This window comes from Panthera tigris, chromosome B4 (assembly GCF_018350195.1).
Source record: "Panthera tigris isolate Pti1 chromosome B4, P.tigris_Pti1_mat1.1, whole genome shotgun sequence".
NCBI lineage: Eukaryota > Metazoa > Chordata > Mammalia > Carnivora > Felidae > Panthera > Panthera tigris.
Genome location: NC_056666.1, coordinates 67,198,760 through 67,210,812, shown reverse-complemented (window position 1 = coordinate 67,210,812; position 12,053 = coordinate 67,198,760). Strand labels below are relative to the sequence as shown.

The following is a 12,053-nucleotide window of genomic DNA, read 5'->3' as shown; positions in this document are numbered from 1 at the left end:
AATGTTCCTGCAGTGGTTTCTGTACTTTCCCTGTTGTAAGACTTTTCTCATTAAATTGAAATGATTTCTTATGCTACTTTTTATGTCTTTGCCTGTCCTGTCCAATTCAGTAGCCACTAAGTACATGTGGCTTTTTAAACTAAAATTTAAATTATTTAAAAATAGATTAAATTAAAATTTAGTTTCCTATGTTTCAAGTGTTCGATAGCACATATGGCTACTTGTCATGATACTGAAAGGTGCAACATCTCCTTCACTGCAAAAAGTTATATTAGACTGTGGTGTTGGACTGTGAACTTCTACACTGTAAGAAGGTTGCCTCATCTGCCTTAGAATTCTCTGATAGCGAGCACAACTGTCAGTGCCCAACAGCTACTAAATCAATTAACTAATAAGCCAAACAATAAACACAATCCATAAGTTAACCTTGGATAAGTATCTGAAATGAACTTTAAAACACATTAAAAACGGTCTTACAGTGAAAAATTCTACATGTCATATGGAAAATACTAACGTAACCAGTCTTTTCAAGACCCATGTAAAATTTTCTAATTGTCTGCACATTGCTGACTTCAATATATTCCAGTGTTGGGAGATTTTTCAAATTCATAAACTCTCAGTTTCCTGTCCATTGCGAAAGGAAAACAAACAAAAAAGAAAAAAAGGCTCCCAAGGATGGGTTTAAAATAAATCATGGTTAAGACTAGCTGGCACATCTCACTGTATATTGTAATAAAAGGCTGTGTTGAGGACCTTCTGGCCTCTCCGACCCCTCTCCTCTCATACTCTGAACTTCACCCTCCTTCTTCCTCTTTCTCCCATCTTGTCCTCATTACTTAACAGGGCCAGTGAAGGCATTTAAAATCTTTCCAGCCCACAGGTTCAACCCTTATCACGCTTAGCATGATAGGTATCTTCCTGGGTATTTGCATGCTACTCTCTCGACCTAAAGCACCCTCCACCACTTTGAGGGGGAAAACCCCTCCCTATCACCATGATTAGCTCCCCTGTGAGCAACCTTTCTTCTCAGAACCTTATATAATAGCAAGTGTCCATCACAGCAATGATCACAACTATTGCACTGAACCAAGATTCTTTGTTTTCAGGTACATAATCCTCCAAGCAGAAGTGTCCTCAAGGAAAGAACCTGATATGTGGACTCACACCCTGTTTCTACTAGTTATTGGCTGAGGCAACCTCTTTGTGTTTAAATGTCCCTCACTAGAAAACTGAGATCAATACCTATCTCAAGAGACATTCTGCGGATTACGTTTGTAAAAGCATGTGAAGTATTTTACATGTGAAGCCCAGCATCTAACATGCATTCAAGAAGTAATGTTATGTAGTTTTAAAATATTACTATTATGTCATACCCTAGAACATACAGAAAACATATTAGAAATATAATGAAGAAAGGTAATAATGACAAGGTCATATTTAGCCAACAAGCTAATGGGAATGTGACGTGTAGGGCCAGGTTGGGGAGCAAAGCTGGGGACAGAAATTAGGTTTGGGAAAAACACATAAGGTGATGCTTAAAGCCAAAGATATTGGGTGGGATTTTTGAGGGAAAAAGTATATTCAAAAGAGATAAGATGAAAAAACAGAAACAGAAAGAATTTTGGAAGCCAGATATTTAGGTTATATTCTTATTCTTTAAAAAGACATTTGGCAAATCGTTTAAAATACTTCTTTAATTTGAGTCACCATTAAAAATATACATGTGTATATATTACCTGAAGTTAGGAGGAGATCTAAGGCCTTTAGTCCAACTGTTAACAGGTTTACACTGGCATTATGAACTGTTAGCATTTTAAGAATCAGTCTGTAATTAAAAACAGAAATGAAGATAAGAGCAATTATCATATCTAGATGTTTGCTTTTTCAGATATTGTGTTTCACTCACCTATATTTTCATTCATCTCATTGTATTTCATTCCCTACATTGAATCTTGTGTAGTTTTACTTCCATTAAAACTGAGCCAGACTTATAACAATTAAGAGGGCAATATTATGAGTCTCAATAAAGAAGTTATACCTTTTTCCTACGAATATTCAAATTCAATTATTAATTACTTTTACTCAACTCCATATCCAAAGTATCACAAAGAATTATATACATCAAGAGATGAAGCTCATTTTTATGTGTGATATAAACTTGTGAATTACATGTTATGCATGTTGATATATTAAAATATACAAAGGTGTAATAAAGATGTTAGTTTGTACAGATAATTAACAATTCACATGAATAATTAAATCATTCATTTTTACTAATTTTGAAAGAGGAATTAATAATATTTTATCATAGTGAACTCAGTATTAATCAACAATATTCAATTAGTTCAAATTCATTAAATTTCTCCCTGAGCTAATCATTTCTAAAATACACAATTTTTAGTCTGTCTCTACCTACTAGTATTTAGCTTTACATCATTAGAAGAAGACAGAGCCTGGTGACATTCACCAGTTGGCAAGGTGAGAAATTGAGACACTCTGTCCCTCTATTCCCTGTCAATTCTCTTCCAACCCGCATTGCCCTGCAAGCCCCTGCACCACACCCCCACGCCTGACTTCATCTCTACACCAGATTTCTTCTTTGGTACTATAAGCCTTTGGTGGAGAAAAGGCCTTGAATATGGGGAGATTATGTTTTACAATAAAGTTTGCTGGGAATGATCTAACATGCTCCACTACAAAAAGCAGTGTGTCTACCTTGTTCACACTGCTTCAGGCCTAAAGTAGGAGTGAATAAATGATGAATGGAGGGTAACTGAATAAATGAATGAATGAGTGAATGAGACTCCCTATAGGAATGATCATGTAATTTAATTTGAACAGTCGGTTTGTACTGGAATTTGACTAGATAAGTTTTCTAAAACTCCCTAAGTTATAGATTGCTAATCTTTGGGGATTTTGGAAATTCTCACCCAAACCAAGGGACATGTAACATTTCAGTTACTAATTACAGTTAAATTTTATATAATTCCACATTAAATGCCATATACTTTATTTTTTTTTTAATTTTGTTTAACGTTTATTTATTTTTGAGACAAAGAGAGACAAAGCATGAATGGGGGAGGGGCAGAGAGAGAGGGAGACACAGAATCCAAAGCAGGCTCCAGGCTCTGAGCCATCAGCCCAGAGCCCGACGCGGGGCTCGAACTCACAGACCACGAGATCGTGACCTGAGCTGAAGTCGGACGCTTAACCGACTGAGCCACCCAGGCGCCCCAAATGCCATATACTTTAGAACTGACTCATAGAATCTCAGAAATTGGTTTGGAGATGATTAGCATACAGTAAATGTGAATATGTCCTTTTCAAAACACTCTTTAGATCCTGGAAACTGAAGAACAACAACACATAAAACATCAAAGATGGAAAAACAAGCACAGATAAGGTCACCTATGAACAAACAGCTCTGATCTGTTTAGATTTGCAGCAATGGTTGATACTAACAAACAATACAAAGATGTTACATTTGTTTTGCATTAAAAAAACGTTTTTTACAACCTATTATGTCATTGAAAGCAATCGGTATTCACTTCTCTGTGGTAAAGAAAAGTCACATTAGTTACCCGGAACACCTAAGGTTAATGCCAGAAGACAATTTTTAAATGTCAAGGAAAAAAGCTATCCAAAAAGGATTTTCCTGGAAACACTTTTTTCTTCAGAAAATTTTTTCTTCACTAATTATGGCTAAAGAAGTGGTCTCATCCATGAAGTCATTGTGTTGCAAACTGCCGTAACCAACATAGCTGGTAAAACAGCTATCAAGATTCGGCTGCAGATGTGCTAAAAGGTAATTTCCTCTTTTTTCTTCATTTTGAAAGCTGCGGTTTAAGCTCATAAATATAGATGTACGAATATAGAGGAAGGTACTTTTTAAAGACAGTAAAGCATAAACTTCAAAATTACTATTGACAGAACTTTTCAGTACCTTCATTTTTTTAACAACTAGTGGCTTATATCAGTTCTGCAATTAAAAATTAAAATACTTCTCGGTTTGAATTCATAAGTAGTCATCAAAAATCGAAAACTTAACCAACTGTATAACTGTATCATTACATTATTAAAATAGTAATAGCACCTAAATTCTACCTCAAATATTGGCTTTCTAATTCAATTAGAGAACATACTCCTGAGTCGAAAACTCTCTATAAATGTAAGCCATTGGTTCAGAAAAAATACCCGCATTTTAAAGGATTTTACCAGATTGGCTTGGATTACAAATATATGATATACAAAAGGTGGGGTTGTCATATGTACAGGTAAATAACAAAGTTTGTTTTTACACATCTGTCGTACTTACTGGTGGATCCCAAGTACTTCCCAATCATGTCCAATATCCTGCGGTCCCATTAAGCTTTGCATTGTATTTGGACAGATTTCTATCAATTTGCATAGAAGTGACCAACCCACCTGAAAGCAAGAAAATCAAATATTCACATCTTTTAAACATGCTAATGGAACAGATTCATTCTATGTGGAATAGGTGACTACAATATTTTTAAGTAATTATTTTAAAACAAAATGATATCCTAAAATGCTTACTGAGGAAAGCAAGCCATATATTTAAAATACATTTTTCCCCAAATATCATACCAAAAGTGCATACAAAAAAATAGTAAAGCGTTTCTGAATGATGAAGGAAATAGACTGTCTATTATCTAAGTAAAAAGAAATGAAATGAAACACAAAAAGTAGTTTCAGAGGACATACCAAGATTATGGAAGTACAAGATTTTTAAGTCACATCTACCTGACAGTTGGTGGTAGGAAAAAAATGAAGTGGTTGAAATGGAGGATTAGAGGAAGTTGGAGATTTGATAGCAAAGTAAGTTATTAGGAAAGACTGCCCGCGCAGGTAGGGTAGCTAGAATAATTAGCAGAGAAGTAGAACTGTCTGATGGCAAGCTAATGTCTGTCACAGGAAGAAGAGAAAGGCGCTGTAAGAAAGGAGGTAGAATTTATCAATGGATCCCTCTAGGTTTCTTTAGAACATCTAAATATGAGTTGATGAGATGTCGGCATCAGAAATGCCCCTAGACTTTTTCACATTTCCAAACGAAATATGATCTTACTGATGTATTTTAAATATATCTTCTTTCAGTACGTTCACATGATACCAACTTGAATAAGCTGCTCTTTACTTCTGGAAAAATACAATTTTTTTAAATACAACTTTTTTTAAAATGCGGTATTTGAATTTCAGACAAGAGATTAAATTTAACTCATTCCGCTCTATAGTCCTTTCTAAATTTAAGGAATCCTCCATTCTTTCTCCTCTACTACAGAACTAGATTTGATATAGTCAGAAAAAAGAAAACCCAAATAGAAAATGCATAAATATGTAGCCTCTAGAGATTTATGAAAAAGTGTCTAAGTATGATGTGTGATAAATGCCGATATTAGATGAATCCTGACAGTGGGATTCACTGTTGGTCAGAATTACCCAGAGAACGATACAAAATAGGAAAGGCAGGACTTGAGCCAGATTTCAAAGGAATTAGAAACCTGGGCATTCAAAAAGGGAAATGGAAGCCTCTGAAACTGATAAGCTGTAGGGAGAGTAAGGTGCTGAATGGTAAAGATAGGGCCGTGGGAGGGCTCTTGCTAGACAAAACCGGATGCATAAACGAACCCAAGTGATGCAGAGCTCAATAACAGCATGAGAATTTCTGAGCATCCAATGAGGGATAATGGCACAAGTTTGTTGTTTACAGGAATAAACAAGGTATATTTCCTAAAATAAAAATGATTCCACAAGATCTCTTTACAACATTATTTCTTAATGTTTTCTGAATTAAGCATGAATTGCTTTACTCTGTCATTACATCCTTTTACATAATGTCAAATTGCTTGAAAAGGCAGCAATTTCTGACAGCTATTTTTACCTATATTTAAGTAGGACATCCTCCTCCATGTAAGCTGAAGAGACATTGACAATCCAGCTGTCATAGAAACTGGCTATTTTTGTGCTTGCGTAAAACACACCGAGAATTTTTCCCAAGTATTTAAGAAAATAACATTCGGAACAGCTTCCAGTGGAAATTAAATCACAAATCACATAGAATGCACTACTCACTTCTGTACCTGCATGACTGGCTCAAGGAGAAAACCTGTTTTGTTTTGGCTGGTGAATAAGGAGCATCAGTAATTGCTTTGCAAAAAGACTGAGGCAACTGAACCTCTAGGATTAAAGAGAATCACTGGCAGCAGAGCAGAGGTAACAGGTGACCCATTAACCTACTCAATTAAAAGCTTATCTTCCAGAGAGAAGGTTCCTATCCCATGCAGTTATAATACAATTAAATTGGTAGTTTCACTTATTGTAATTATTCCGTAAATTCCAGCATCTAATTAATGCACAATGGCAAAGAGTCTAGGGGTTAAAGACAAGTTTAGTCACTCTCATTTATTTTGCTCCCTTACTTCAAACGTTGAAACTGTGTGGATAAATACAAGTAACGTAAAATTAAGGAGCACAGAGAAATGATGAGATGCCTGTCAGAAAAAGGAAAATACAAGACAGCTAGCCTAACTACTAATTCCCTAAAGACTGTCATTTATTAAGGGGCATTAATAAAATATAAAAAAGACCTTGAAAATGCAAATTTGGAATCTGGAATATCATGTTAAATGAACTCTGGAAACAAACTTTTTTTTTTAATTTTTTTAATATGTACTTATGTTTGAGAGACAGACAGAGCCTATGTGGAGGAGGGGCAGAGAGAGAGGGGAAGACACAGAATCTGAAGCAGGCTCCAGGCTCCAAGCTGTCAGCACAGAGCCCGATGCAGGGCTTGAACTCTCGAGCTATAAGATCATGACCTGAACCAAAGTCAGACACTTAATCAACTGAGTCACCCAGGTGCCCCTGGAAACAAACTTTAATATTTACTTTTGAATTCACCTTACCTTCTTAAATTCATCATTCAGTAAGTTTCAATTCCGCACTTCCAACTAATTCAACGTAGAAAGCATTAAAGTATATCTGTACTAATTATGCCACAAATATGAAGAAATTTGAAACAAAAAAAAAAAAACACTTCCTTTTAAGTGCGGTATTAAAATATCAGTAGAGAGGGGCGCCTGGGTGGCTCAGTCAGTTAAGCGTCCAATCTCACGCAGGTGAGAAGTCATGATTTCAGGGTCTGTGAGTTCAAGCCTTATGTCGGGCTCTGTGCTGACAACTCAGCCTGCTTCAGATTCTGTGTGTGTGTGTGTCCCTCTCTCTGCCCCTCCCCTGCTTTCTCTCTCTCTCTCTCTCTCTCTCTCTCTCTCTCTCTCTCTCTCTCAAAAATAAATAAACATAAAAAATGTTTAAATATCAGTAGAAAGACCTGTTTCTACATCTCTTTCATAAGACCCATGATAATTAAAATTGATAATGTAATAGTGCCTGGCTTGGCCAGGGTATTGGCAGCAAACCACTGTGTTTCTTACTTGCACAAAAAGCTTGTGAATTCAGCAGCTAGTGGACTACAAGGTGGAAAGTGAATCTGAAAATATATGAAGACTTGAGTCCTGGCTCTGTCTTTAGCTTTGTGATCCTAAATGAGCTACTTAACTCTGAGGTAAGAGTGGCCAGTGAGATTTCTGAAAGGACACGGAGATTCCAGTGAGAATCAAATGATGTCAAATACATAAAGCATTTTGCAGACTGATACACGTATGGCGCTAAAACTAATAATTTCATTCCATTAAATACCAAATCAAAAGACAATTCCTTATTTCCTTGCATCCTTTGTCTCTGGTACCCACTGGACAAGGATATCAAGTGACATTCATAACTACTCCAGACAAACATGTCCAGGCTTGGGCAGCTTCTAAAACAAAGAATGAAATGGTGCGTATGTTCCAGCTTCCCCTGGATTCTCAAGGTTAGCACTGTCTCCTCTGCACCCTGCAGACCAAGCCCTCCCAGGGCCCTAAGGATTCTGAATTTCACCCAACAAGGGGACTCTCTCTATCGAGCATGGAATCCAAGGAAGACAGGCTGCCAGACAAGGCACTTTTGAACACCAAAGCAGAGGCAAGTAAGAAGGGATGATGTGGGTGGAGAGCAATGTGACTCATATTTCATGGGCAAAATTCAGACACTGGGTGCTAAATGGAACATTGTCTTTATCATGCCTCCATCTTTCCATGATTTTGTCTGCTAACAACTGAAAATCAATAGTCAGATGGGAAATATTTCAGTTGAAGAAAAATTAAAATAACCATTTATCCCAGGTAGAAATATCCTCACAGAATGGGGCGTCTGGGTTAAGCAGTCGACTTGAGCTCAGGTCATGATCCTGGGGTCTGTGGGTTCAGGCGTTGCATCAGGCTCAGTGACAGCTCAGAGCCTGGACCTGCTTCGGATTCTGTGTCTCCCTCTCTTTTTACCCCTCATGCTCTTTCTCGCTTTCTCTCTTTCAAAATAATAAACATTAAAAAATATTTTTAAAAATAAATAAAGATAAAGGAAGGTAGGTGTATGGTTCATCCAAACCAGACATAGCTGGATACCGAGATGAACATAAAAGGTGAAGGTAGATAGACACAGATTTGGAGATCTCCAGATAATTTCTTACTTCTGTTTAACCTCTTCAGTATTAAAAAACACTGGCTTTCTGACTACACCTTCACAGAATTCAAAGTTCAAATCTCTTTCCCTCTAGCACCCAGCAGCATGCAAATGACAAAGCTGCTTTCAGTTCTCTAAATCTCAAAATCTACAAAGGAAGTTAATACATTAGGCAATAATTTGTTTTGACTGTAAATCATCCTTAACTATCACCTCAGGACCCCCTTTTTTAAACATATTTGAGGTATTCAGCAAATTTGCCAGTTACGTCTTTTTATTAATTTAACTACTACTAAACTTTCTTACTGTTACTTATTCTCCTTTCCCAAAATATTCACTCTTGTGTCATCTCTAAGACATTCTGTCCATTGGTAAAGATTCTTAGAATAATTCGATTAAAGGCTGATGAACTCATCCAGCCAATAACAGAACTAAATCTCAACCCATTAGTATTTCCTGCCCACCACCAACCATATTCTGTAGGTCTGTGGTATAAATTCATCTCTACAAAACCATTAGGGGGCATTCAGTGGGCCCTTTCGCACCATTAACATTTGATAATGATTTGACAACCCTTCCTTCTTAAAGTCACAGTCAGTGGTCTGTCAAGCCAAATGTCAGAAATAACCCAGCACTTCTGGGTACATAATATTGACAGAAAAACATCTATTTCCAAAGGGAAGGGGGAATGGGCAACATGAAAACAATTCCTTTACCTGCTGCACACTAGCGACTCTCATATACAAGTCCAAGACGATCAACACAGGCACGTGGACTTTTTTGCCGTGAAATAACTTGGAGGCTGGAAAAGAAGGGGGTAAGGGAAAAGAAGCAAAGTGAGGATTCACGCACCCCCTTTTGGGTCGGAAACAAAAGTGGGCGCAAGACCTTCCTGGTATTCTCAGCTCCTTTCTTGCCCTAAGGAGTAGAGAGCGTTTGTGGTTTCTCAAGAGTCCAGGTCTGTGCAGCTCCAAAGTGCGAGAGAGAAAGTTTGCAAAAGAGGCAGCGCGGGGGTGGGGGATGGGGGGAAGCAAACAGTTTGCTTGCAGATGATTACCGTGGTCCGCGTACGTGAACACCAGCAAATCCTCCAGAATTTGGACCAGGGTCTCTATCTGTTTTCCTTCCTGGACATTGTTCAGCCTGACTATCAACTTCTTCAGAGTTTCCTCGTCCTCCTCCTCGCACCCCTGACAGCTACCACTGGCCATGATGCACCCTGCTCCAAGCCGACCGCCCCTCCCGCACGAAGGCCGGCGGCCCGGGCAAGGCGCAGGGGCGCCGCGGCGGCTCTCGGGGACGAGCGCAGTTCACGGCCCGCAGCCAGCGCTCCCCGCCGGCCCCATCCGCACCCGCGCCCGCCTGTTTATGAGGAAGGCGGCGGCTCCCCGCCCAGCTCTGCCCTCCCTCTCTGCAGCCCTCCTCCTCGGCTTCCTCCTCCCCCACCCAGGCCCCAAACACGAGCTCAGGGGCCTGCGCGAGGCTCGGCCGGGGTACGGCGCCCGGCAGAACCGCGGCGGGCGTGCGGGTCGCTGCCTGAGCGGGGCCCCACCGGGGGACGCGGCCCCGGCCCCCGCGCGGGCCGAGACCCGAGACCCGACCCCCGACCCCCGGAGGGCGCCGCCTCCCGGGACCGGATCCCGCTCGCCGTGGCGGCGCAGCCAGGAGTCGCGGAGGAAGAAACTGACTCAGCGCGCTCGGCGGGCTCCCAGGCCCGGAGCCCCGCAGCCGCGGCGGGAGGAGGCGCGCGGTCTGCAGCCCGGCGGGCGACCCGCCCCGCCCCGACCGCCTGAGCTCCTTCTGCCCCTCGGAGGGTCTGGAAACTAGAAAAAAGGAAAATGAAAGCCTCCGCCTATCTCAGATCTAAGAATAGAAATCTGGGCGTTGGGAAAGGAGGACACCGCCCAGTTGGCCCCTTTTAGGAAAACATGTTCTTTAGAGTTCCCCCTATAGGGAGATGAGTAATTCTCTACCTCCCCCCCCCTCCCAGGGATGGAGAGAGATTTTTGCAATCAAAATGAGCCCAACTGAAGACTTTTTTCTATGGTGGTTGTGGCTTTTTGTAGGGAAGGAAATAATCACACACACACACACACACTTATCTAAGCTCTGTTGGCTTAGTAAGTAAGCTCTGTTGGCTTAAGTAAGTCCACTAAACTTAACTTTTCAGGAAAATTTCAGTTCGCACTCTGTAGGGTCTTCGTAATCAAGGCACTCCAAAGTAATCAGTCCTCAGCACTATTAAAACTAAAGAGAAACACTGGGGAAATGAAAATAAAAACAGAAAACCAGAAAGGGTGAAACATACAATCCTATACATTGTTCCGTTAGTACTGAAAAAAACTTAGTAGTGTCTGTAACCCTAAAGTAGAAAAAGAAAAAATTAAAAGTACCAAAGTAAAGTGTTTTTCAGGAAGAGAAACCTAAGCAAGAAAGCAAGAGCCGGTGTCGACAAGGCTGAACAAAGATGAACTGCTGCCTTCAGGTGATCTGTCCTGGGGGTCATATACAGAAGTTAGCTCTGCAGCTTTAGACGGTTTGCTTTTGCTTTAGTTGCCTTATCCTGATGACAATTCTGAAATGGGTAAGAGGACTACTTATCTTTCTTGTACTAATGAGGACATTGAGATTTAGAGTTGATAAGATAAGACTATTTTAAGAGTCGCACTCACGGATAGGAAGCTGAGAGCCTTGACCCAGGTAGTTCTCTTAATGCCAAGCTGAAGGTTCTTTACACGCTACCCCTTTAATCAAAATGAGCTAGGTTTCCTAATATGTTAGTAAATTTGCAAATTCTAATTCAATCTCAATATTGTGAATACGTATGTTGTCATAAAAACTTTTATATCTTTCACAGACACATGCTAAAATTTCAGTTCAAATGAGAGAACCGCTAGGATTTGCTTCAGAGTAATCCAGGAGTGAAGAAAGGGGTGATATAGATGGAGGCAGAGATGAAATAATACTAACTTTTGAATTGATAGTTGTTGAACATAGGTGATGGGTTCATGTGGTCTATGGCACTATTTACTCTGTATAAATTCTCCACAATGAAAACAAAACAAAAAACTCTCAACATTGTTATCTTTATCTTACCTGCATTATATCCTTTTCTAATTGGTTTCTGAACTTGTTTCAACTTCTGACTAACCAATCAATATCTCCAAACATTCCTAAAAATTCTCCCTTCCATGCCTTCCTCCCCTTTCCTCTGATTCTGTTTCTCCTCCCCAGTCTGCTGGATATTTTCTTGCAAAAAATCAAAAACTACCTCCCTTCCAAAGAAAAATAAATCTAAATAAAAAAGTGTCTCCTCTTGTCCGCAATTCTTTCATCCACCTCTTGACTATTGAATACTGTGTGTTACCCAGATTGTCGGAGAGGTAATACAGAAACATAAATATTCTGCTGCAAGCATTCTGTCAAACTACTGCAGTGGTCAGGTAAAGTATCTGCTTAGCTTTCAAAAATGTTAA

General features: G+C 39.6%; 1 protein-coding gene across 1 annotated transcript in view; it reads right to left on the bottom strand.

Annotated features, from left to right (window-relative positions):
* LRRK2 (leucine rich repeat kinase 2) overlaps window positions 1-9,880 on the bottom strand; it is a 141,469-nt gene extending 131,589 nt beyond the window's left edge. Inside the window, exons 1-4 of the mRNA XM_007090797.3 lie at window positions 9,635-9,880; window positions 9,294-9,379; window positions 4,316-4,425; window positions 1,737-1,825 (exon numbers count right to left, since the gene is read on the bottom strand). Coding sequence (XP_007090859.2) covers window positions 1,737-1,825; window positions 4,316-4,425; window positions 9,294-9,379; window positions 9,635-9,788 — 439 coding nt within the window. The 5' untranslated portion in view covers window positions 9,789-9,880. The remainder of the gene's footprint in view (window positions 1-1,736; window positions 1,826-4,315; window positions 4,426-9,293; window positions 9,380-9,634) is intronic.
* Between the last annotated feature and the right edge of the window lie 2,173 nt (window positions 9,881-12,053).